At 39.1% G+C, this 25,222-nt stretch overlaps 1 protein-coding gene across 1 annotated transcript in view; it reads left to right on the top strand.

Annotated features, from left to right (window-relative positions):
* LOC150039275 (phosphatidylinositol 3,4,5-trisphosphate 3-phosphatase TPTE2-like) overlaps positions 1 to 25,222 on the top strand; it is a 34,575-nt gene that overhangs the window by 2,034 nt on the left and 7,319 nt on the right. Inside the window, exons 3-9 of the mRNA XM_090327842.1 lie at positions 3,131 to 3,191; positions 4,298 to 4,379; positions 4,480 to 4,568; positions 15,395 to 15,456; positions 17,516 to 17,596; positions 20,567 to 20,672; positions 24,656 to 24,744. Coding sequence (XP_090183968.1) covers positions 3,131 to 3,191; positions 4,298 to 4,379; positions 4,480 to 4,568; positions 15,395 to 15,456; positions 17,516 to 17,596; positions 20,567 to 20,672; positions 24,656 to 24,744 — 570 coding nt within the window. The remainder of the gene's footprint in view (positions 1 to 3,130; positions 3,192 to 4,297; positions 4,380 to 4,479; positions 4,569 to 15,394; positions 15,457 to 17,515; positions 17,597 to 20,566; positions 20,673 to 24,655; positions 24,745 to 25,222) is intronic.

Below are 25,222 nucleotides of genomic sequence, written 5' to 3'. Positions count from 1 at the left end.
TCTAAAAATATATATGTTCTTTCACATAGATTCCCTGATAATTAAATAAGGGAAATCCCACTTTTGGCTCTGTAAGTGACTAACTTAATTTTAAGCCCCTTGAAGCTCCTTACTAAGAAAGCACATAAAATTTGGGGTTAGGGATATATGTACGTATGTATTCACATACAGTGAATTCCTGTAGTAATTCCTACTGTTTTTCCTTAATGAAATATAATTGGAGATCTGTGTATGGGTTCATATATAACGTATTTACATTCAGTGGTCAATGACAGGAAATGCTCTGATGGGTGATCACTCAGTGTGTGAACATCAATGAATGTACTTGAAGTAAGTTCCTGGAATTCTCAGCAGCTTCATCCCATAAGAGTACTGTTGTGTAAGCTGGGCATCAGTTATCCAAACATAGCCTCAGGACTACAGGTCTCTTTCCCCACACAAGGCAAATAATAAATGCTCCACAACTCTTATGAGACAAGCGAGCAAGTCCTAGTAGGAGAGTGCTTTCCTAGTATGCATGAAGCCCTGGGTTCCATTCCTGGGGATCACATTCACAGAAAAAGCCAGAAGTGGTGCTGTAGCACAAGTGGTAGAGCCCTAGCCTTGAGAAAATCCAAGGAGAGTACCTGGTGCTGAATTCAAGCCCCAAGATTGGTAAAAAAAATAGTGTAAGAGAAAATGTAGAACCTCACTCATCATCAGAAAAATGCAGGTGGAAACCACAATGTGATAGCACTGCAACATTCCACAAGCATGACAATTATTGAATAGTTAAGAGGTAACACATGCTAGTAAACTTGTGGAGAAAGATGGCCCATGGCAAGCTATTGATGATATCAATTAGCATAGACATTCAAGAAAACAGTGTGAAGATTCTCAAACAAATCACACTTCAATGATCTTGGGATCCAATCATACCTTGACTGGGTATTGATGCAACTTAAAGAGAACATTATGTGGCAGAGACATATGTACCCCTGGTTAAAAGCTCACTGCTCAGCAGTGAATAGCCAAGGGATGAAATCCACCTCTTAAGTTTCCATTCCAAGGTGAATGTTGTGGCACCTCTACATATAGTGCATTGTTTACTCCTGCAAACAACTGTCTTTGTCAATAACACAAAAGGAGAAGTTATATGTTAATCAAATAAGCCAAATGGCAAGTATGGAATATGTGAAATAAAAAAACATTGATCTCAATGAAGGTGAGCCTAGACTAGTGAATATCAGAAACTTGGGTGAGTCAGAAGGAGGAAGGTTTGGACAAAGGTTGATCAATGAGCAAGAGATTATAATGACATAAGAGGTAACTTTTCGCTGAGCTGTTACACAGTAGATTGATTACACACAACAGCATTTTGTTATATATTATTAAAGAAGAAAGGATTTTAAAGTTTCACTATGATGTTATCTAATGCTTGACATAATAGTTGTATTTAACCTGATTTATGTACATGTATGTATGTGTTTTTGTATGTGTATACGCATATACATGTGTGTGTCTCAAAATCTCATGTGATACTTAGTAATCTGCATGACATTTATTCTTCCGTATGTATCAATAAAGAACAATACGGTACCACATACCTAGAAAAAAGCCGGAAGTGGTGCTGAGGCTGAAGTGGTAGAGCTCTAGCCTTGAGAAAGTCCTAGGACAGTGCTTAGGTCCTGAGCTCAATCCCAGGACTGGCATAAAACAACAACAACAAAAAAACAATTGGTGTTTAACTGAAAAACCATCATTATGTAATGCATGCTTATATAAATAAACCTTTACTGATGCAGACTCCACATTGCCCTCATCTTACATTTGTCTGTTAACGCAATTATGTATGAGGGCATGCAATGAACACCACTATCAAATTGTTGACTATGTTCTGGCATTTATAATCACTTTTTAAACACTGAAAGTGTTCTTTTGATTTTTGATTGCCATAGATCAGTTTTAATGTTTCTTGAGTTTCTCATAGAAGAATCATATGGTAGGTCTTTTGTAACTGAGTTTCTACCAGCAAAAGAAATTCTAGTTTTGTGCCCTGGTTGTTCTTTTAAAAATAGGATTAATATTTATGGATCTATGGAAAATGCACGCACAGAAAGTATAGTGTTATATACTGCTCCAAAGTGTCATGAAATGCATTATATTCTGCAAATCCATTTGGTAGAAAGGAAAACATGCAACTATGACAAAATAAAGCTGGAGGAAGAGATGTAAATTTGGCAGCTGGAAGTTTTTGAGTGGACATTTTATAGCTCATATGACTTTAAATATTTGAGTTTGAAAACAATGAGGGTAAACATTGTACTTTGTGTTGATCTGTACATCATAAACATAACACTGAACAAACTTAATTCCTGAGGAGGCTAATCAGGTCATATGTTCCTGCTTGTCCTTCAAAGGGAAGAAGGTTTCAGCATTGTATTTTGAACAACACTGAATATAGAAAGAAAAGGGTCAGAGTGCAGATGCGTGGAACACAGCCACAGTTACTGGAGAAACAAACACAGTGAGGAAGCATCAACAAGTCTGGCCACTTCTGTATGCAGTCAGACCATGTCCCTTTGCCCCTAAGTCAAGTAAAAGCTACTTTTGCTGGAAAATACAATGTGTTCTTGATCTTAGCCATGCTCTCTTGTAGTCACTTCATAGATATCTAGGGATCCAGGAAGAACAGGATTTATAAAACTGCAAAAGGCAGACTGCTTTCCAAACACAATGCCTTTTCTTGTCATCTTGAAGAGAAAAATCCAGAACTATAAACACTGGCCAGGCCTCCAGAGACAAAGGCTAAGGGCAGGTCATTCAGACTGAGACTTGGACAGATTTAACATGCCTACCTTAATGCCTCCAGCACCTTCCTGTTTAATCTGAGGGTCTATCTGGAGATAGACAAGGATTAGAAGGCATGAATGTTTGGCTGCTTTGTCCTTCAGAACAAGGGGGGAGCTAGTGTATACTCTTAGGTCAAAAGAAGCATTTCGCAGACTTGAAGAAGAAGAAAATCAGAAGATTAAAGCTGTGACAAAAGCGTTTTCCAAAGTAGAGAGCATGTTTTACTAGTATCTTTAAGTAGTTGTACAAAGGAGCCGCCTTCAACAATATAGTTTATGAATGTATTTATCTTTTTTAGGAAGTGGCTCGTTTCTTCAACACCAGACATCCTGAGCATTATTTTGTATACAACCTTTGTAGTATGTATATCACTTTAATATATTTGCTACTGTAGATATGTAAGAAAGTCACCTTGGGTATCTTTCATTTAATTGTAAATATTACGTAGTAAGAAGTCAGATCAGAAATCTCTGTATTGCGCTGGTGCTGTGTAGTAGGAAAAGTGAGCTTGGCAGCACAACATTCCCTAAGAAATAGATGGGCCAGTGAGAGCGAAGAGGCAGACTTACAGAGGAAGTGCTCAGGAAAGATCTGCTCTTATGCTCAATCAACTCTTCCTGCCTTTAATGCCAGATTGTATCACAGACAATTCAGCAAGTATGTTCTATGATCCACCAGAAAGAGTTGGTGATGAGAACAAGGCGCGATGAGAAACGACAAAAGAAAACAGAAGAAAGAGAAGAATGTGCCCCCAGTTTCTCTGCTGTGTCTGTCTTCAGTTTTTCTCCTGTCTAGACATTAACACCTGTCTAGATTTTTTTATGGTGGTGTGGGGTTTTTTTGTACTTTATTTAGGGTTAATGTATAGAAGGGTTACAGTTAGATTTTTTTAGGTAATGGTTACATTACTTCTCAAACCGTGATACCCCTTCTCATGTTTTTGTCTCCCTTTCACTGTCCCCTGATTTCCCAATCATGATTTTTATGTACATTTTTATTGCATTTTATTGTCAGAATAAACATTTAATGATATTTTCAGGGACTGAGCATTTAGACAGCACCATTAGCCTCTACTTAGTGGTACCTATGTAGTATGATAGAATAAGCAGTCTAGAAGATAGAATAAGCAGAATGCAGGATGATAGGATATGCAGTCTAGAAGATCGAATAATCACTCTGTTAGAAGGTTAAAGGTAAGGAATATGAAACATGAGTTGATTTTAAATTAATTGGGATGAAAAAGTCTTTAAGGACAAGAATCTGTCCCTAATGTTCTTCATGTCTCTTTGGCTTTTTTGTCCACTGGTCTGCCTGTGTTCCTCTCAGGACCTTTGTGCTGGTGATGTTAAAAATCCTTTTAGAACAATGAAAAGAAGATAAGAATTCCTAAGAGAAATTTTAAACTTCGTTCCTAACTTTCATGTCAGTAGGCATACAGCTCTGACACATATCTCATTTCTTTCAGGCGAACGGTCTTATGACCCTAAGTATTTTCATCACCGTGTGCATAGAATAATGATAGAGGATCACAATGTCCCCACTCTTGAGTAAGTCTGATGCCACACGGATGGTCAGAAAAGCACTAAATTCACTGGGCTTGAAATTTGGGAATGAATTTTAATTAACTAAAAATTTTTGTTAAACCAGAGAGATGGTTTCATTTGCTAAAGAAGTCATTGCCTGGTTATCCAAGGATCCTCACAACATCATCATAATTCACTGCAAAGGTGGAAAAGGTAATGATGCTTTCCTTTCTGTCTCCTTTGTAAAAAGATAGTTGAGAATAAATATTGACAGGCAGTAGGAAGATACCTACTGCTACTGCTCAGATAGATTCATCATTGCTAACATATTAATATTGTGTTTAAAGGATGAAAGAAGCAAAGAATACTAAAAGGAAAATAGAGAAGGGGAGGGAAGAACAAAGGAAAAACTAATGTAAAGAAGGGAGGACAATGAGCTACTTCCCTTAATTGCTGATTATATGGGTTTCTTCCATTTTGGTTTACCCATGTATACCTGCCTCCCCCAAACAGTGTTCAACTTCAGGATGGTATTGCATTTGTATCTCATTTGCAGTGATGCCTTTTTCTTCTTTAGCTGACAGTGCTGCACTTATGTATCATGTAAATGTAATACTTTCCTATTTATATACAATGTGGAATGCTGAATGAAGCTAGTTAACAAATGCATTCTCGCCTTGGGCTTTTAAGATGTTCTTCCCTGTTACCTAGTGACATTGAGAATTGTTTCACAAATCTGTTGGCCACTTTAAGGTTTCGTTTTCAGAAATGTCTTTCCAAGTACTGTGTCCTACCACACTGCCTTTTGATTCTTGGGAGCGTGGGGTGATTTTGTATTGTTTCTTGCCATTAATATGGTCGGAACCCAAGGCCTCACACGTCCTGGGGCCCTTTACTACTGGAGCCACTTACATTCCTCATACCTGTTTGCTTTAGTCATTATTCACATTGGTTCTCACTTTTCATCCTGAATCCAGAAAGGCCTAGACTGTGAGCCTCTTTAACTTTTTCACACACTTGGGTTCATGGATACATACTGTGATGCTCTACTTTTTACTTGAGAAGAATTCTTGTATAGATTTGGGCTTGCCTTGAATGACAAACCTCCCCATTGTCTATATCTGAATAGCTAGTAATACAGCCACTACGGCTGGCTGGCTTTGTGTTTTGTGAGCATTTGTTTGGTTTTGATTGAGTAAGGATTTCCCTATATAGTCTCAAGCTTGTTATCTTCCTGCCCTTGCCTCTGTGTGCTGAATGGCAGAAATGGCCACCATACCTCCCTCTTTGTCCTGCTTTAGGAAAGGTTAATGTATTGTCTTGCTATTTGTGTTGTTTCTTAACCCATTTTGGAGATTCTCTGGTTCCATAGCGTATACCTCTTTGCTCAGCTGATTATCTACTTTATTTTTAAAAATTTAATGTATAGAGGGGTTACAGTTATATTTGCCAGATAGAATGTGCCAAACTTCTCACACATCTATATCCCGTCTCATGTTTTTGTCCCCATTTCCCTCTGCCCAACCCCTCCCCTGATTTTTCCCCTCCTATATCAAATACACAAGTAAACATCTAGATAATATACCAGGTAACAAAGTGGGATACTGTAACAATATGAGATTAACCAAAGGGCAACACAAGAGTAGAGAGAAGAACATGATACATTACAATAACAGTCACTTATAATTAAGCTCTTGTTTCCATGTCCTGGTAGTCCATTAATTTGGCCTCATCCTATATGGCATTATGTGTGTAGGATTTGAGCTACTGTGTTCCTCAGCTAGGGGCAAACTAGATGTGTACTAATTATTACAAATGGGAATCCATTGAGCCTATGTTTCTTTCAGTACTTCACTTAATATGATTTTTTCCAAGTTTTTGCATTTCCTTACAAATCGTGTAATGTCGTTCTTTCTGATGGCGGCATAGAATTCCATTGTGTATAAATACCACATCTTGGTGTTTCAATCTCTACTGAGGAGCATATGGGTTGGTTGCATACCTTTGCTATGGTAAATATTGTGGCAATGAACATTGTTGTGCTAGTGGCTTTAGTATGTCCTTGTTTCTGGACTATTAGGTAAATGCCAAGTCGTGGAATTGCTGGGTCATGGCGTGATCTATGTTTAGCCTTTTGAGGAACTGCCACACTGCCTTCCATAGTGGTTGAACGAGTTTGCACTCCCACCAACAGTGTAGTAATGATCCCTTCTGGCCACATCCCAGCCAGCATCTGTAGTTATTACATTTCTTGATCATGGCCATTCTAACTGGAGTGTGGTGGAATCTCAAAGTTGTTTTGATTTGCATTTCTTTTATGGTTGGAGAGGTTGAGCATTTCTTCATGTGTCTATAGGCCATTCTTATTTCTTCTTCCGAGAAGAGTCTAAGTCTTGGCCAATCTTTTTATAGGATGGTTATTTCTTTGGAGCTTAATTTTGGAATGATTCATTTTTTTAGCTATAGGTATATTTTAGATATGAGGCCTTTGTCTGTTGTATGATTAGTGAAGATCTTCTCTTACTCTGTGAGCTTTCTATTTAACCTGCTACCTATGTCCTTTGACCTACAGAAGGTCTACAATTTAATGCATTCCCCTCTGTCCTAGCTATATTTAATTTTTTGTGCTTGTTTGGTCTTTATTAAGAAAGTTTCGATCTGTGCCAGGGGGACTTAGTGTATCTCACATTCCTTCTTGTAAAGTTTTTAAGATCCATTTGGAACTAATCCTAGTGTACGGTGACATAGAAGGTACCAACTTTAATTTTCTGGAGGTGCTTAACCAGTTCTGCCAGCATCACTTGTTGAAGAGGCTGTCTTTCTTCCATTCTATTTTTTGGGCTCCCTTATCAAAGATTAAGTGGCCATAGGTTTGTGCGTTGATTTTTGGGCCTTCAATTTGATTCCATTGGTCCTCTGCCCTATTCTTGTGCCTGTATCAAGTTGTTTTGATTACTGTAACTTTGTAATAGAGTCTGAAATTTGATATGGATATTCCTTCAGAGTTGCTCTTTCTGCTATATAGGGTCTTTTATTATTCCATATGATATTGTGGATTTCTTCTTCAATTTCATTAAAGAATGACATTGGGCTATTGATGATTATTGCATTGAATTTGTACATAGCCCTTGGCAGGATTGCCATTTTCATGTTGTTAATTCTTCCAATTCAGGAGCCTGGGAAGTTTATCCATTTCTTCAGATCTGCTTAAATTTCATTTTTCAGGTTTTTAAAGTTTGCATTATAAATGTCCTTTACATTCTTAGTTAATTAATTCCTATGTATTTTATTTTCCTTGAGGCTATTGCAAATGGAGTTGCTTTCCTGATTGCTGCCCGAATCCCCTCATTGCTGGTATACAGGAAGGCTGTTAATTTTTGAGGGTTAATTTTATACCCTGCTACCTTGCCAAAGTTTCAAATCAGCTCAAGCAACTTGCAAGTAGAATCTATAGATTTCTTTAAATAAAGAATCATGTCATTTGCAAAGAGGGCAAGTTTCACTTCCTCTTTCCCTGTTTGGATCCCCTTTCTACTTGCTTCTTTTCTTATCGCTCTGGCTAGGAATTCTATACTATGTTAAAGAGAAGTGGAGAGAGTGGGCATCCTTGTCTCATTCCTGAATTTAGTGGAAATGGCTTTAGCTTTTCACCACTAAGTATAATGCTAGCTGTGGGTTTGTCATACACAGCCTTTATTATACTGAGGAATGTTCCATGGATTCCTAGTTTCTCCAGAGCTTCTAGCATAAAGGGGTGTTGGATCTTGTCAAATGCCTCTTCTGCATCTGTTGAGACAATCATGGAATTCTGGCCCTTGCTCCTGTTGATGTGTTGAATTATAGGAATTCACTTGCGTCTATTGAACCAGCTTTGCACCCCTGTGCTGAATCCTGTTTGAGCATAGTGTATAATTTTTTTTCGTAGTGTATAATTTTTTGAGGAGTTGCTGAAGATGGTTGGCCAGTATTTTGTTGAGCAGTTTTGCATCAATATTCATCAAAGAGATGAGTCTTTCTTTGATGAGTCCCTATCTGGTTTTGGGATGAGGGTTAGGGGGGCTTTGTACAATGAGTTTGGTAGAAGAGTGTTCACTTTCAATTTCATTGAAGAGCTTGAGGAGTATTGGTGTGAGCTCTGTTCTGCTGGCCTCATAGAATTCAGCTGTGAATTCAACTGGCCCTGGGCTTTTCTTGGATGGGAGGTCTCTTATTGCCATTTCTATTTCGGGACTTGACATAGGTCCGTTTATTTGGACTAGGTCTTCTTGGTTCAGCTTGGGTATGCTAATATTGGCGAGAAATTCATTCATCTCTTTTAGATCCTCAAATTTGTTGGCATAAAGTTAGAGATGTATTCCATTATGATGTTCTGTACCTTGGTAATTTCTGCTGTGATATTTGCATTCTTGTCTATGATTTAGTTTAATTTTGTTTTGTTTTGTTTTGTATTTTGGGGACCTCAAGTCTAAAATATATCAGCAGCTCAAAAAATTGAATGACTCCAAAACTAATCTCCAAATTAACAACCATCCCATTAAAAGATGGGCCAAAGACTTAAAGAGAGTCTTCTCTGAAGAAGAAATAACAATGGCCTATAGACACATGAAGAAATGCTCAATATCTCTGGTCATAAAAGAAATGCAAATCAAAACAATTCTAAAATTCTACCTCACTCTAGTTACAATGGCCATGATCAAGAACCTAATAACAACTGATGCTGGAGGGGATGGGGCCAGGAGGGATCACTACTACACTGTTATTGGGAGTGCAAACTTGTTCAACCACTATGGAAAGCAGTTTGGCAGCTCCTCAAAAGACTAAACATAGATCACCCCATGATCCAGCAATTCCACCACTTGGCATTTACCCAATTGTCCAGAAACAAGGACATACTAAATCCACGAACCCAACAGTGTTCATCGCAGCACTATTTACCATAGCAAAGATATGGAACCAAACCAGATGTCCCTCAGTTGATGAGTGGATCAACAAGATGATGTGGTGTTTATACACAATGGAATTCTATGCTGAGGTCAGAAATAATGACACTGTCCCACTTGTAAGGTAATGGAAAGACTTAGAAAAAATCGTATTAAGTGAAGTAAACCAGACTCAAAGGAACATATGCTCAATGGTTTCCCTCATTTGTCATAATCAGTAGAAACCTTGGGCTCTCCTAGCAGAGATTTACAATAGAACAAAATCTAGTAAGCACCTCCAGGATGTAGAAACAAAAGCCATATAATGAGTGATTGTTGTCCTTAATGTACCATGTTATGTCTCATCTCTTTTGCTGTCCCTTGGTTATCTCATATTATTACAATATTTCACCTTGTTATCTGATACATTTTATATATACTTAACTGGTCATTTGAAATTGGATAGGGAAGGGAGGAAATCAAGAGGAATGGGGGAATGGGGGAGGGAAATGGGGACCATGACATGAGAATGGTATCAAAGTTTGTGAAGTAATGCACTTTTTATCTGATAAATATAATGTAACCCTTCTATCAATTACAATAAAAGATGTATGGAAAAAAAGAATCATGTCATCTGCAAAGAGAGAAAGTTTCACTTCCTCCTTCCCTATTTCAATTTCCTTTATGTTTGGCTCTTGCCTTATTGCTCTGGCTAGGAATTCTAATACTGTATTGAACAGGAGTGGAGAAAGTGGGCATCCTTGTATCATTCCTGATTTCAGAGGAAATGGCTTTACCTTTTCTCCATTTACTTTTATGCTAGTTTGTAGGGTGGTCGTGTAAGATTATACTGAGGAATGTTCCATGATTCCTACTTTCTCCAGAACTTTTTGCATCAAGGGGTGTTGGATCTTGTTAAATGCCTTGTCTACATCTATTTAGATGATCATGTGATTGTTGTCCTTGCTACTTTTGATGTGATGAATTATATTAACCCACTAGCATGTATTGAACCAGCTTTGGATCCCGGTGATCAGTCCTGTTTGATCACAGTGTATAATTTTTTGATGAGTTGTTGAAGTTGATCGGCCAATATTTTGTTGAGCAGTTTTGCATCAATATTTATTAAAGAACTGGGTCTCTGGTTCTCTTTCTTTGATGAGTTCCTGTCTCATTTTGACATGAGGGTTAAGCTGGTTTCATAGAATGGGTTTGGTAGAGAGCCTTCACTTTTAACTTCATTGAAGATTTTGGGGAGTATTGGTGTGAGCTCTTCTTTGAAGGCCTTATAGATTTCAGCTATGAATCCTTCAGGTCCTGGGCTATTCTTGGATGAGAGGTCTCTTATTGCTTTTTTTGTTGTTGTTTTTTATTGTAATTAGTAAAAGGGTTACATGATATTTGCCAGATAGAAGGTGCATTAATTCACATACATTGATACCCTTTCACATGTCTTGGTACCCATTTCCCTCCCCCCCCACACCCCCTCCCGTCTTGGTTTTCCCCCCTTCCCTATCAAATTTCAAATATCCAAATACAAATAAATTCAATATATCAGATAACAAAGAGAGATACTATACCAATATGAGATAACCAAGGGATAGCAAAGGAGATGAGAGACAACATAGTGCATTAAGGACAACAATTATTCATTATATGGCTTTTGTTTCAATATCCTGGAGGTCCTTTCAATTAGCTTCACATTATATGGCCTTATGTATCAAGATTTTGCTCTATTGCAGATCTCTGCTAGTAGAGCCCAAGGTTTCTACTGGTTATGACGAATGAGGGAAACCATTGAGCCTAAGTTCCTTTGAGTCTGGCTTACTTCACTTAATATGACTTTTCTAAGTCTTTCCATTTCCTAACAAATGGGGTGATGTCATTCTTTCTGACAGCAGCATAGAATTCCATTGTGTACAAATACCACAACTTGTTGATCCACTCATCAACTGAGGGACATCTGGTTTGGTTCCATATCTTTGCTATGGTGAATAGTGCTGCAATGAACATTGTTGTGCCAGTGGATTTAGTATGTCCTTGTTTCTGGATGGTTGGGTAAATGCCAAGTAGTGGAATTGCTGGGTCAAAGGGGAGTTCTATGTTTAGCCTTTTGAGGCACTGCCACACTGCTTTCCATAGTGGTTGAACGAGTTTGCACTCCCACCAACAGTGTAGTAGTGATCCCTCCTGGCCACATCCTCTCCAGCATCTGTTGTCATTCGTTTTCCTGATCCTGGCCATTCTAGCTGGAGTGAGGTGGAATCTTAGAGTTGTTTTGATTTGCATTTCTTTTATGACCAGAGATGTTGAGCATTTCTTCATGTATCTATAGGCCATTTTTGTTTCTTCTTCAGAGAAGACTCTCTTTAAGTCTTTGGCCCATTTTTTTAATGGGATGGTTGTTACTTTGGAGATTAGTTTTGGAGTGATTCAATTTTTTGAGTTGTTGATATATTTTAGATATGAGGCCTTTGTCCGTTGTTTGGTTGGTGAAGATCTTCTCCCACTCTGTAGGCTTCCTGATTAGTTTACTAGCTATGTCCTTTGTCATACAAAAGCTCTGCAGTTTAATGCAGTCCCACTTATCCAGCCTTTCTCTGATTTGTTGTGATTCTTGGTCCTTATTAATAAAGTTTCGACCTGTGCCAAGGAGGCCTAGTGTATCTCCTATTCCTTCCTGTAATGTTTTCAGTGTGTCAGCTTTTACCTCCAGGTCTTTGATCCATTTGGAGTTAATTCTAGTGCAAGGTGACAACGAAGGATCCAGCTTTAGTTTTCTGCAGGTGCTTAACCAGTTCTGCCAGCACAACTTGTTGAAGAGGCTGTCTTTCTTCCATTCTATTTTTTTGGCTCCCTTGTCAAAGATTAGGTGGCCATAGGTCTGTGGTTTAATATCTGGGTCCTCAGTTCTATTCCATTGGTCTTCAGGCCTGTTCCTGTGCCAGTACCAAGCTGTTTTGAGCATTATAGCTCTGTAATAGAGTCTAAAGTTTGGAAATGAAATTCCTCCAGCGCTGTTCTTTCTGCTAAGAAGTGTTTTTGCTATACGGGGTCTTTTATTATTCCATATGAAATTTTGGATTGCGTTTTCTATTTCTTTAAAGAATGACATTGGGATATTGATGGGTATTGCGTTGAATTTGTAGATAGCTCTTGGCAAGATTGTCATTTTCACAAAGTTGATTCTTCCAATCCAGGAGCATGGGAGGTTTTTCCATTTCCTTAGTTCTGCTTTAATTTCCTTTTTTAGGGTTTTAAAGTTTTCGTCAAAAAGGTCCTTTACATTCTTAGTTAAGCTAATTCCTAGGTTCTTTATTTTTTATTTTTTATTTTTTTATTGTAATTAGTAAAAGGGTTACATGATATTTGCCAGATAGAAGGTGCATTAATTCACATACATTGATACCCTTTCACATGCTTGGTACCCGTTTCCCTCCCCCCAACACCCCCCACCCGTGTTGGTTTTCCCCCTTTCCCTATCAAATTTCAAATACCGAAATACAAATAAATTCAATATATCAGATAACAAAGTGAGATACTATACCAATATGAGATAACCAAGGGACAGCAAAGGAGATGAGAGACAACATAGGTACTTTATTTTTTTTGAAGCTATTGTGAAAGGAGTTTCTTTCCTGATTATTGCCTCGTTCCTCTCACTGTTGGCGTAAAGGAAGGCAGTTGATTTTTGAGGGTTGATTTTATAGCCTGCTACTCTTCCTAAGTTTTGAATCAGCTCAAGGAGCTTGGGAGTATAGTCTATCCCACTTTGCAGATGACATGATTCTGTATTTAAAGAATCCTATAGACTCTTATTGCTTTTTCTATTTCATTACTTGAAGTGGGTCTGTTTAGTAGATTTAGATCTTCATGGTTCAGTTTGGTTATTTCAATATTTGCTGGAAATTCGTCCATCTCTTCTAGATTTTCAAATTTGTTGGCATGAAGATTTGACAAGTAATCCCTTGGGATGCTCTGGATATTGGTAATTTCTGTTGTTATATTGCCCTTCTTGTCTATAATTTTGTTTATTTAGGTGTTCTCCCTTCACTTTTTGATCTGATTTGGTAAGGGTCTGTCAGTTTTGTTAATTTTTTCCAAGAACCAACTCCTTGTTTGTGGATTCTGGGGTTTTTTGGATTCTTAATTCATTTGATTCTGCTTTACTTTTAATAATTTGTTTCCTTCTACTAGATTTTGGTTGGGTTTGGTACTCTTTTTTCCAGCATTTTAAGTTGTACCATTAAATCGTTGGTTTGAGATTTTTCTGTAGTAAAACGTATGAAACACACACACACACACACACACACACACACACACACACACACACACACATACACACAGCACACACACACAGAGCTCACCACATCCAAAGTCACAAACAAGATATTCTATAAAATGAGAAGTTACCTTGTAACTTATAAGACCTATAAAACTTACAAAGTAAGTCTATGATTAGTGTTTTGAAGAAGACCCTCCATACTGATTTCTCTAGTGGATAGACTAATTTCAAACCAACCAACAGTATACTAATATAGTTCATTCTCACCTTTCTGCTCCATACTTGCCAGCCTTTGCTATTGTTTTATTTTATGACTTCCATTCTGCCTTGGTGTGATGAAATCAGCACAGATTCTATTTGTATTTTCTTTATGGTTAAAGAAGTTGAACATTTCTTTAGGTATCAATTAGCCATTTGCATATCTTCTGAGAACCAGACCTCAACATGAATGACTTCTCACTTGGCATTTAAGATACTTTGTTTTTGCCCTTGTGAAAGTTTCAACCAGGCACTGGTAACCCATGCTACTCAGGAATGTGAGATTTGTGGCAACCCAGGCAAAAAAATAATCCCTAAGATGGTTGTCTCTGTTTAACAAACAAAAGGCTAGAAGTAGAGATAATATGACTGAATTGGTAGAGTACCTTCTCTTGATCAAAAGAAGCCAAAGGAGTTCATGAGTTGAAGCTCACGATGAGATCCATCCTCACTGGGAAGGCACGTCCTCAGTCCAAAATATGTGACTCAAATTGGCAAGCTGGAAAAGGCAAAGGCTAAGGAACTGGCTACTAAGCTGGGTTAGATGTGCAATGTTGATTTCTCTGTACATGAAGATAATAAATCTGTTCTTCCTCCAGTGGAAAAAAATGTTTAAAGACTAGATGAAAAATGTGTACTTTTCAGGTGAATGGGTATGTTAAAAATTAGATTATAAGGATGAATATAGAAAGAGAAAAGAACATATTTTCAAACTTAAATTTTGTAGGACAAAACTAAGATAAAAGTAGAAGGTAACAGAAGAGACTTAGAGGATGAGTGATTTGAAGCAGGAAGAAGTCAAGGATTTGCTATAATTGTCAAAGTATTTGCTACAAAACACTATCACACACACACACACACACACACACACACACACAGGCAGAGGCAAAGAGAGAGGGAGAAGAGAGAAAAGCAGGCATGTAAGCTGAGGTAGAAAGTAAGCAAGAACACTACAGCAAAATACTTAGAATTATATAATCTGAGGAATAGGAATATGCGTATTCATTATGCTTGTCTCTCTACATTCTTATGTTTGCAGATGTTCACAATACAATTCAAATAATGCAATTACATAGGGACTACAATTCTAGTTGGTAATGTGGGTTCCTGCTTGCATTTGCACTCAGCACCTGGCACGTGCTTGGCCAGCATTCTCCCACTTCAGGTATATGCCCAGCTCTGTTTTGCTTCAATGCTTTTTTTAGAGAAAGTACCTCCTACATTTTCCTGAGCTGGCATCAGTCTGAAACCCATTTCTATGTCTCCCACCCACTGAGGGCTGTAGATGTGAAGCACCCGGCCCATCTTGCTGGTTGAGAATGAGGTCCTGTTTATTTTGCCTAAGCTGGTTGGAATCACAACCATCCTGATCTTCCCACCTGGGAATCTGGAATTATACATGAGGACCAGCGTTCTTTTCATTACATTAATGAAAAATAAAGTCTTAATATTTCTCAATTGGAAATTTTGAGACAGCAACACTTCAGAAGAAACAGTACCAATACCAAATGAGTATTTGTGAGTGTATTTTTACACTGGAACAAAGGTTTCTTGAACTCATTTCTGCTCTTTTCTAGGACGAACAGGCACAATGATATCTATTCTACTTCTTGCCACTGGCACGTTTTTAACCGCAAAGGTAGGAAAAAGGTTTTGATACTTAGTCTTTTATATGTATTGAATTTGCTAGTTCTGAAGCATTCATGGTACAATATTAAGGAAATGCTTAGCTCATGGTGATTAAGTGAAAGTGAAAGCCTGGATTAATGCAGCCTTGTTTAATATGCAGTTATTTACTGGACTTGTACCCTTGTATTCTTGTTCTGGGCCAAGCCTATAGTGAGAGCAGTGAGACACAAATGCGAGGGAATGTCCAAATTCAGAATTACTAAGAAGAACAGCATTTTAAGGTATATTTTTTTTACCATCTATAAGTAGTTGCCATTCAAAAAAGCAGTTTGAGAATTCAGTGCATTGTGAGTAAGGTCACTCGTTCATCATTCTCCTCCCTCCAACTCCACCCACTACTTCCTTCCTACCATTTCTTTAATGTTGTAGGATATACACATGACTTTGTAATTCCGTATTTAAGAAATAAGAATCAACGTTTTCTAAAAAGCTATATCCTCATTAACTGACTTATGTAATTGTAGCCTCTCTGTACAACACCTTTATAATGAGTTTTAAAAATACTTTTTATTGTACTTAATAGGAGGGTTACATTACTTTCGCCAGATAGAAGGTGCATTACTTCACATACATTGATACCCTTTCTCAAGTCTTGGTCCCCATTTCCCTCCCCCCACTCCCACCCTCATCTTGTTTTTGCCCCTTTCCTATCCAATTTCAAATAACCAAATAGGCATATATACAATATATCAGATAACAAAGTGAAATACTATAAAAATATGAGATAACCAAGGGACAGCAAAAGAAATGGGAGATAACATAGTACAACAATCACTCATTTTATGGCTTTTGTTTCTATTTCCTATAGGTCCTTTCATTTAGCGACATACTGTATGTCCTTATGTATCTAGGTTTTGCTCTATTGTAAATCGCTGCTAGGAGAGCCCAAGGTTTCTACTGATTATGACAAATAGGTGAAACCATTGAGTATATGTTCCTTTGAGTCTGACTTACTTCACTTAATATGATTTTTTCTAAGTCTTTCCATTTCCTTCCAAATGGAGTGATGTCATTCTTTCTGACAGCAGCATAGAATTCTATTGTGTAAAAATACCACATCTTGTTGATCCACTCATCAATCGAAGGGTATCAGAGTTGGTTCCATATCTTTGCTATGGTAAATAGTGCTGCAGTGAATATCGTTGTGCTAGTAGCTTTAGTATGTCCTTGTTTCTGGACGGTTGGGTAAATGCCAAGTAGTGGAATTGCTGGGTCATAGGGGAACTCTATGTTTAGTCTTTTGAGGAGCTGCCATAATTCTTGAATGAGTTTGCACTCCCACCAACTGTGTAATAATGATCCCTCCTGGCCACATCCCCTCCAGCATCTTAATATATATATATATATATATATATATATATAAAGAAATTAGGCACAATAAAAATGTGTGATGGAAAAATATAGTCTTTTCAATAATTGGTATTAGGACTTCCATATGTAGAAAATTAAAATTGGATCCTTGTTTATCACCATGCACCAATATCAACTCAAATGAATTTAAAGACCTCAAAGTCAGGCCTGAAACATTGAAACTATTGCAAGTTGGAGTAGGAGAAATATTAGAACTGATAGGCATAGGCAGGAACTTTTTGGAAATAGTGGCAAGGCCACAGAAAGTAGGAGAGACTTGACAAATGTGATTATATCAAAATAAAAATTTTCTGCACAGCAAAGAACATAGGTGCTAAATTAAAAAGACAGCCAACAGACTGGTAGATCTTTACCAGCAATATATCTGACAAAGTCCTAATATCCAAAATATACAAGAAGCTCAAAAATTAACATCTCCCCAAAACTAATGAGCTAATTAGTAATTTGGCAATGGAGCTAGAAAGACCTCTCAAAAAATAATAAAGTAATTTTTAAAAGAATCAAAGGAAAGGTGGGCATTGTAGACTTGTGCCTGTAATCTTAGCCACTTAAAAAGCTAGGAACTAAGAAAGTTCATAAGTAGCTCTGTCCAAAGAGGACAGATAAGCACTGTGATTGTACTAACTCCTTTTCTGTAGGACAGCCTTGAATACTTCGGGGAGCGCAGAACTGACAGGAATGTGAGCAGTCAGTTTCAAGGTGTAGAAACTCCTTCCCAAGTAAGTTTCTCTTTTCACAAAAAGTTATTTATGGGGAGATGTTAGTGGCACATTTAGCCTGGTCGCATCTGTAACCCTTCTTTAACAATCAGTGATGGCAGAGGACTTGTGACTCCTAACCATTTCCTGATCTTTGGAGGCCCACATCTGTAGCCTCATAGGCTACTTGGCTTGGTTCTCTGCCGGGGCCTACCGGCAGCAAATTGGGGTTCCTGAAATACGGGGCAGGGACTGGAAAAAATAGAAGAGAGACAAACACATGGGGTTGGTAGGTCTGCAGCCCAGGTAAAGACTGCAGCCCCGTTTATCCTCAACTCAAGGCTTATATCCCTTCTTGAAACCAGGGAACTTCCAGGTGTTACATTCATATAGTAAATCTCAGGTCATTTAAACAGAATAAGGCCAGAAAACCATAAGACAATAAAGCAATTGTCTGATGCAAATCAAGGTACAGTTTGATTCCACTCTGGCTCCCAACAGTTCTCAACAGAGCATCACACATTCCATTTCTTATTCTTTATTCCCTACAGCTTCTGGAATTGAGTCCCCTCCCAAAAAGGAAGGTCAAATATCTAAGGTTTTCTGATGCCTGAAGATGATCTCTGGCTAGTAGATGATCTACTAGCCATTGGTTTCCCTAGAAAGAGAGATTGGATCCTTCACCAGTTTTTGCTAAGGCAATGAGCAATTCAAGGTCTTTAGAACACTGCCAGGATGGTTTTGTGATGACCCCAGTGTAGGGGAAAGAAGAGTGCAGAGAAGAGAAAGAATGAGAGATCCTCAGACCAAGAATGAGAGATAAAGACACACAGAGATAATGGGAGTATGAAAGAAGAAAACAGAATGAACTGGGAAAATAAGTATTTTACAAATCTTGTTCCAGCAGACATTATCATATTCTTTCATTCCATATTCTTAACTTGTTTAAACTATCCACTGTTGTCCTATTTTCCTCTGATAATACTTTATTATGAAAATATGAAAAATCCCAATTATATTGGATTGGAGTGTTGGTCACTATAAAAAAAAAATAACTGACCAAAGAACTTAAAGTGGGGAAAGATTCATTTGGGCTCACAGTTTCAGGATTTCCTTTAAGGCCACTTGATCCCATTGCTTTGGGCCTACACTGACACTGAACAATCATGTCAAGGAGGCGGGTATTGTGGAGAAGGATTGCTCACCTCAAGGTTCCCAGGAAGCTGAGGAGAAGGAAGGGTTTGCGACATGATCCATCCTTCCAGTGACTTCTTTGGTTTCATGAGGCCCCAACTCCTAACATTTTCCCCACCTCCTACTAATGCTTTAAATTTAGGAAGCCCTCACCGAATGAATCTGTGGATAAAGTCAAAAGCCTCATAATATAATTACTTCCCCATACCCACCTCTGAACGCTGCTGGTATACTGGGGATCAAGCCTTCCATCTATGAGCCTTTTAAGTGCACATTTCATATCCAAATTCTAACACACAAAGATGGAACCATACAGTGCATTCTACAATCATCATCCCAACCTACAGTCATGCTTTGTTTATTCCTTCCCCACTCTTCTCAAACCCTGGGTCACCCTTCCTACTCTTCTTTCCTCAACCAGGATTACTTTGAAGGAAATTCTATTCATCAGGTCCTTTTACCTCACAAGAAGTTTGGCATGACACCCAACATATGCACTCTTAAAAAAAAATCCAACAACTGCAAAGCATCTACCCGACACTGATGACTGGCACCTGTCTGTATTTCTAGATACAGGCTGAGATTTGAGAATGGTGTTTCAAAGCCAGCCCTGGCAGGAAATCCTTTCATTCTTAGTTCTAATGAAGAACCAAAACAGCCTGAGTTGGAGATGCGAAGTGGTACAGCACTGCCCTATTGCATCTTGCATTGCCCTATTGCATTTTCAGGCATCTTTCTCACTATTGCCCTTTCATTGTTTGCCCATCCTGGGGCTTAAACTCAGTGGCCTGCTGCTCAGTAGGCTTGAACTCTTCACAAGTGGCACTTTACCAGGTGAGCTAGATCTCTAGCTCAACTTCTGGCTAAGTATATAGAGATGGATTATCTCAAAGTTTTCAGCCCTGGCTGGCATTATTCTTCAGTCCTCTCAGCTTCTGCCTCCTGAGTAGCCTGGATTACAGACATCAGCCACTCGCATGCAGTACAAGTGCTTTTGCTAATTGGAAATGTGGCAGTTCACTTTATGAACTCTTCTCAGTTGGTTCATCATCAGACATCTGGAGTTTCTCAAAGAGAATTCTAAGAAATCCTCTTTGAGCAACTTGCTAGGAGCCAGAGTATTGAAAGGTTCCCTTACCAAAAAAAAAAAACATATTGAAGAAAAAGGTAGATAAAGAATCTCTTCTCTGTAGAGGACCCCTAACTAAGGGTACAGAATCATCTAGTGCAGCTAAGTGGAGATGTCATTCCTCCTGATGAGGAACTATCTCCCAAACCATAGTCCTTTCTCTAGTGCATGACAACAGATTTTGTCATCGCTGTTTCAGCACCTTCACTGTTCTCATGGTCATAAGCAAGCCTAGAAGCAAGGGCTTCTTCTTTCCATGTTACTGTCTGCAAGTCTCAGCTGGGCTCTTTTTCCACAATGAGGAAAATACATAAGAATGTTGATAATGTAAGGGCTCATTCTAAATGTTGTCTTCCTTTCTTTTTTTTGCCAGTCATGGGCTTGAGCTCAGGGCCTGAGCACTGTCCTTGGACTTTCTCAAGGTTAGAGCTCTACCACTTGAGCCTCAGCACCACTTCCGGCTTTTTTCTATGTATGTGGTACCGAGGAATCGAACCCGGGTCTTCATGCATGCTAGGCAAGCACTTTAACCACTAGGCCAAACTCCCAGCCCTAAATGTTGTCTTCCTTTCTTACTGCTGTTCACAAGCTGAAAAAGAGAAGGAGATTAGGATACTGACTTTACATCTGGCATTCCCACTAAAGTGGAGGCTTTTGTTGCTTTACAGAGTCGCTATGTCCACTACTTTGACATCTTGAAGAATGTGTTGAACTGGGAAATGCCAGTGAAAAAACCTCTTAAAATTGTGAAATTTGTGATTTACTCCATCCAAGGTAAGTGCTTTAGAAAGGAAGGAGAAGACAAGAGGATGTGCGATCCACTATTTGGGAGGGTTTTGCTTATGTTATGCAAATGATCCTACATCACAGCTAAGTGTCAATGCATGTGACCTTCTCCCTCTTGAGCTCTCCTTAGATGCCTCTCTTATTCCCTTGCCCATTTCCACTTGAGGGGAGGTTCTACCCCTTGCGTTCTGTTCTCGATGTTCTTGTCTCAACCTAGGATAGATTTTTTTCATAGAAGAGAAGATTAAAGAACCCAGTAGAATCCTTCTTTCTCAGACTCATTTCTCCTTCATGGTTCATCTCAGCATTGCTGGCCCTGCCTCATTTTCTTGGCCAGTCCTTCCAGCGGCCCTTTCTTCTCAGAACTATAGTCTTTTCTCTCTTTCCTCCTCCTCTAAGCATCTCCTCACTATCTTCTCCATCAGGATGCCTTATTTTATTTGTTGCCACCTTTGGCCAGGTCATATGCTAGCATTCAGCTGGGGTTGTGAGCAGAAAAGACAAATAAGTGCTTAGATTTTAAAAAAAACCAACTACAATGCAGGGGTTCTCAAGGCTCTTTACCTAAAAGCCTCCTTACTGAGAAGGCTGACATGTGGAGGACCACAGTTTGAAGCCATCCCAAGCCACTCTGAGTCTCCAATTGCAACCAAAAAAAGCAAAATGGGGGCATGCCTCAAGTGATAGAGTGTCAGCTAGACAAGCTGAGCAGGTTCAAGACCCAGACTTCAAACTCTGCTAGTTGCAAATACAAAAGTTAGACTCTGTTGCAGGCCAGGTTTAGGTAGTACAGACAAGGTTCCTAGAGGGCAGCACTTGGATTCCCCTGACTGCCCTTGTTTGACACTCACACCTGAATCTCCATGGACATAGAACAGGTTTGGAGAACTTGTTCTTCTACTAGACTCCTCTAGCAACTGCCAAGTTGGTGCTGTTTCCAAGAAATCAGACTGTCTAGATTAGACTTCCCAATATTGCTGGAAAGACTGGCACAGACCACCCAGTTCTCCAAAGTTTTCCCCTGGGTTCTCCATCTCAGTCTTCCCACAAGTGGGACTACAGGCTTGGGCCGCTCTACTCTTTTCCTAGATGAAGTCTCTCTTTACCCAGGCTGGCCTAGAAAATAGTGAAAGAGGTTATTTATTTAGAGCTAGAAACCTAAACACGTAGAAGAAGGTGAGACAGAGAATTTTCACTTCATTTTGTCTGCATTTTGTCGGTGGGTGCATGGGGGGATCATGGGTTTCCAGCCCAACCTGTGAGTTGTACCTGAACTCTTCAGCTCAAGGCTACGACCCTACCCCTGTTCCTGGGTGTTGTCCCTAAGCTCTGCAGTACCCTTGAGCCAAGCCCCACTTCCTGTTTTCTGGAGGTTAGATGGAGATAAGAGTCTCGGGTCCTTTTGTGCCCAGGCTGGCTTTGAACCTTGATCCTCAGATTTCAGACACTAAGGAGCTATGGTTACTATGGAAGCCACTGAGCCCAGCTTTGTCTGTATTTTTCAAGGATGAAATTCCTTTGTGTGATGTAAATTGTTTAAATGTGAGGAAAATAAAGGCTTAGCACATTGTACTTGTGAATTTCAGTGGCTTATTGCTAGAGGATATCAGTAGAAAGCAGTTGGACAACTGGAACAAGGGAGAGGAGAGTGCAGCAAAAGCCATGTTTCCATCAGAAATCTTTCTGATGATAGTGTTTGATCCATGAAATTAAGAGACACCAAAACAAGGCAAGATGAAAACCCAATCAGACATGCTTCATGTTAATGTGAAATAGGCAAGGTTGAAAGGAAAAACTTCATTGTGGACTCTGAAACCAGATCTTGGAGGAAAGGCTAAAGGAAGAGGGGCCATTTGAACTGAGGAAAAGGTCACACACCCTGGGGTCACGTTGGTTATTCTAGCTACTTAGGAGGCTGAGAACTGAGGATTGTGGTTTGAAGCCAACCCAGATAGAAAACACTTATCCCCAATTAATTATAAATATTCCAAAGTGAAAGAGTGTCCCATCCAGCGGGACATCAACTAGGGCCAAGAACGTAGAGGGAGGAATGAAAGGGACAGGAGACATGAAGAAGGCAGCAAGACAAGCATCCTGATCAAGCTGCCAATTTTATTTTTCACACAAGGGTTTATATGCCTCTTCAGGAGAGGGATTGGGGTATAGGAACTGCTCGGGGGAGGGGGTCTGGTAGTAGGATGTTTGCTTGGGGTAGAGGCCAGGTAGTAGGATGTTTGCATATCAACGCAAGCAGGCATGTGTTGCTTAGTGACCTACTTACAAGATGCAAGCACATTCTTACAGTAAGAATTCAGGGAGGGGGAGAATGTCCCCGATCTCCTCCCGTCATCTTGAAATAAGTGAGGGGCAAGGATTTAGGCAATATCTGAATTATGGTAGGCATTAACCTGAGAGGGGGGACAGAGGCCCTGATTCCTAGAATGGAGGCCATGTTGAGGAAGAAGCAAGACCCACTGGCTCATATATCTGTCTTTCTGCTGAGGCCAAGCATCTTTTTGCGGGGGAATGGTTTTCATAGATGCCAACCTCCATGCTATTGGGCATGTCCCTCAGGAGACCCCGAGACTGAGGGCTGTTTAGGCCGTCTCCTCGCAGTCTTAGCTGCACCTCATGCAAATGCTCTACACCGGTCAAGGGTAGATGCATATCCCTCGGGTGGGGATTACGGTTCCTCTGGGGGGCCCATAGTCCTCATACCCATTTAGCATCTCCCTCATCTAGGCTGTTCAGCACTGGATGGAAAATTCACCCATCCAGAGTCACCACAATGGCTGGAACCAACTAGGGGACTTTGAGTTTAGCACAGAATGTCCCATCACCAAGAGTTTTTGGTTCCAGTCCTCTCAGGAAACGGCTGTGGGGTGGTTGTAGAATCAGGCAGAACAGAATATGTGGCAGCAGTTTCATCTCTCAGTAACTCCAATGGAATGTCACACCTCCTGCTGGGTTGCCTGCAAATTTCTGCACAAACTGGTTAAAGAAGCTAAACCTAAGGCCTGACTTCGGTGAATTCTCCCAATGACTCCCTGGTTGTTTTCCTGAGCACACTCATTTTGTCAGGCTGACAACCCATTAGTTTTTTTTAACCTTTTCTTTTTTTAAAAAAAAGAATTTATTAACGTTGATTTTTACATCATCTTTTAAATGACAAGTTTAACATACAAGTGTTCAAGGAGGCAATCTCTATTTACAATCACTGGGACTTAGTATTTAGAACTTAATCACAATGAAGCTAAGGTTTGCATGTCATGGAAACACATTAATTTATGAAATAAAACATTATGTCTATAGAGTCATAGGTTTTTATGTCTATATAGAGGAGGAATTTAGATTAATGTGGAGAGAATAGGGGAATGCAGCCATAATATTTAACAACATATATCCTATGAACCTAGGGAAATGGAGAAGATAGGATAGGGGTTGATATATCCATCAAGATATATTGTACTTATAAACTGATTGGTTAATGTAAACCTGCTTGTGTAACCACCTAAGATACTAAAAGTATAAGTTAAAATGGCATAGGACTATTTCTCTCTAATGTTTGGGTATACCTGACCAATATTATCCTTGATATTGATTTATAAATTTGACTTAGAGAAAATTAAATTTAGATTATTATTATAGAACTCTAAAGGTAGCATTTCATAAGCAAGAAATTGTGGAAGCTCCCAATGTTTTTTTTTCCTGGAATGGTGATGTAGTAAGAATTTATCTTGTAGAAGATTAAGATATAATGATTTTTGTCTTTCTTTGCAATATTGTGAACTGCTTTAAGAGGCAGAAACCATTTGTAAAGGACAAATTCTATGCAAGATCAAATGATTAACTAAACCCACAACCTTAGCTGGCCCATATTTTCTCTCTTTATTCTCCATTGAGTTAACTGGCAAGACATTTTGCTCTGTACTCTAACAAACATATACGTTTTCTTTTTCACTTTTATGCAGGAGTAGGAGAAGGTAATGGAGCAGACCTGAAAATTGAAATAATAATGCAGCACAAGACTGTATTTACTTGTACTCGCCAAACCTGCACGGTGAGCCAAAGCTCATAAATGAGAATTCTCATGTTTGTGTCAAAGCTCCCAGTCAAGTGGCATGATGGTCTTCCCCAAAGTAACACTCACCAAAAAGAGACAGCTCTTGCCCTCTGTCACCATTCCAGTTGGCATTGCTTAGTTCAGATGCAAAGCAGAGCCTTGTTCCAAACAGTTTCTGAAAGACATTGTCAAACTGGGCTTCAGTTTAGTGCTGCTTCGAATTCACTTGTGCCCACAAATGCTAAGAATGTCCCCAGGAATTACTCGAGGATTTAAATGCATACATCATGTCAGTATTTGCCATATGATCTTCCTTTTGATCATTTTGATCATTTATTACAAAGCTCTGATTCTCAAATGCAGTGTTCTTGAAGGTCACCTTGGCACTTGTGGAAGTGGAAAGTCATAGGTTCAAAGAGTGATGCAGAATCTGTCCACTCAGCAATGGGCTCAGTGACTGTCATTGAGACGTTTT

Source organism: Megascapheus bottae, unplaced genomic scaffold (assembly GCF_031878675.1).
Source record: "Megascapheus bottae isolate mThoBot1 unplaced genomic scaffold, mThoBot2.hap1 HAP1_SCAFFOLD_40, whole genome shotgun sequence".
Lineage (NCBI taxonomy): Eukaryota > Metazoa > Chordata > Mammalia > Rodentia > Geomyidae > Megascapheus > Megascapheus bottae.
The sequence above is the reverse complement of the archived record's forward strand: the minus strand, read 5'-3'. Positions and strand labels throughout refer to the sequence as shown.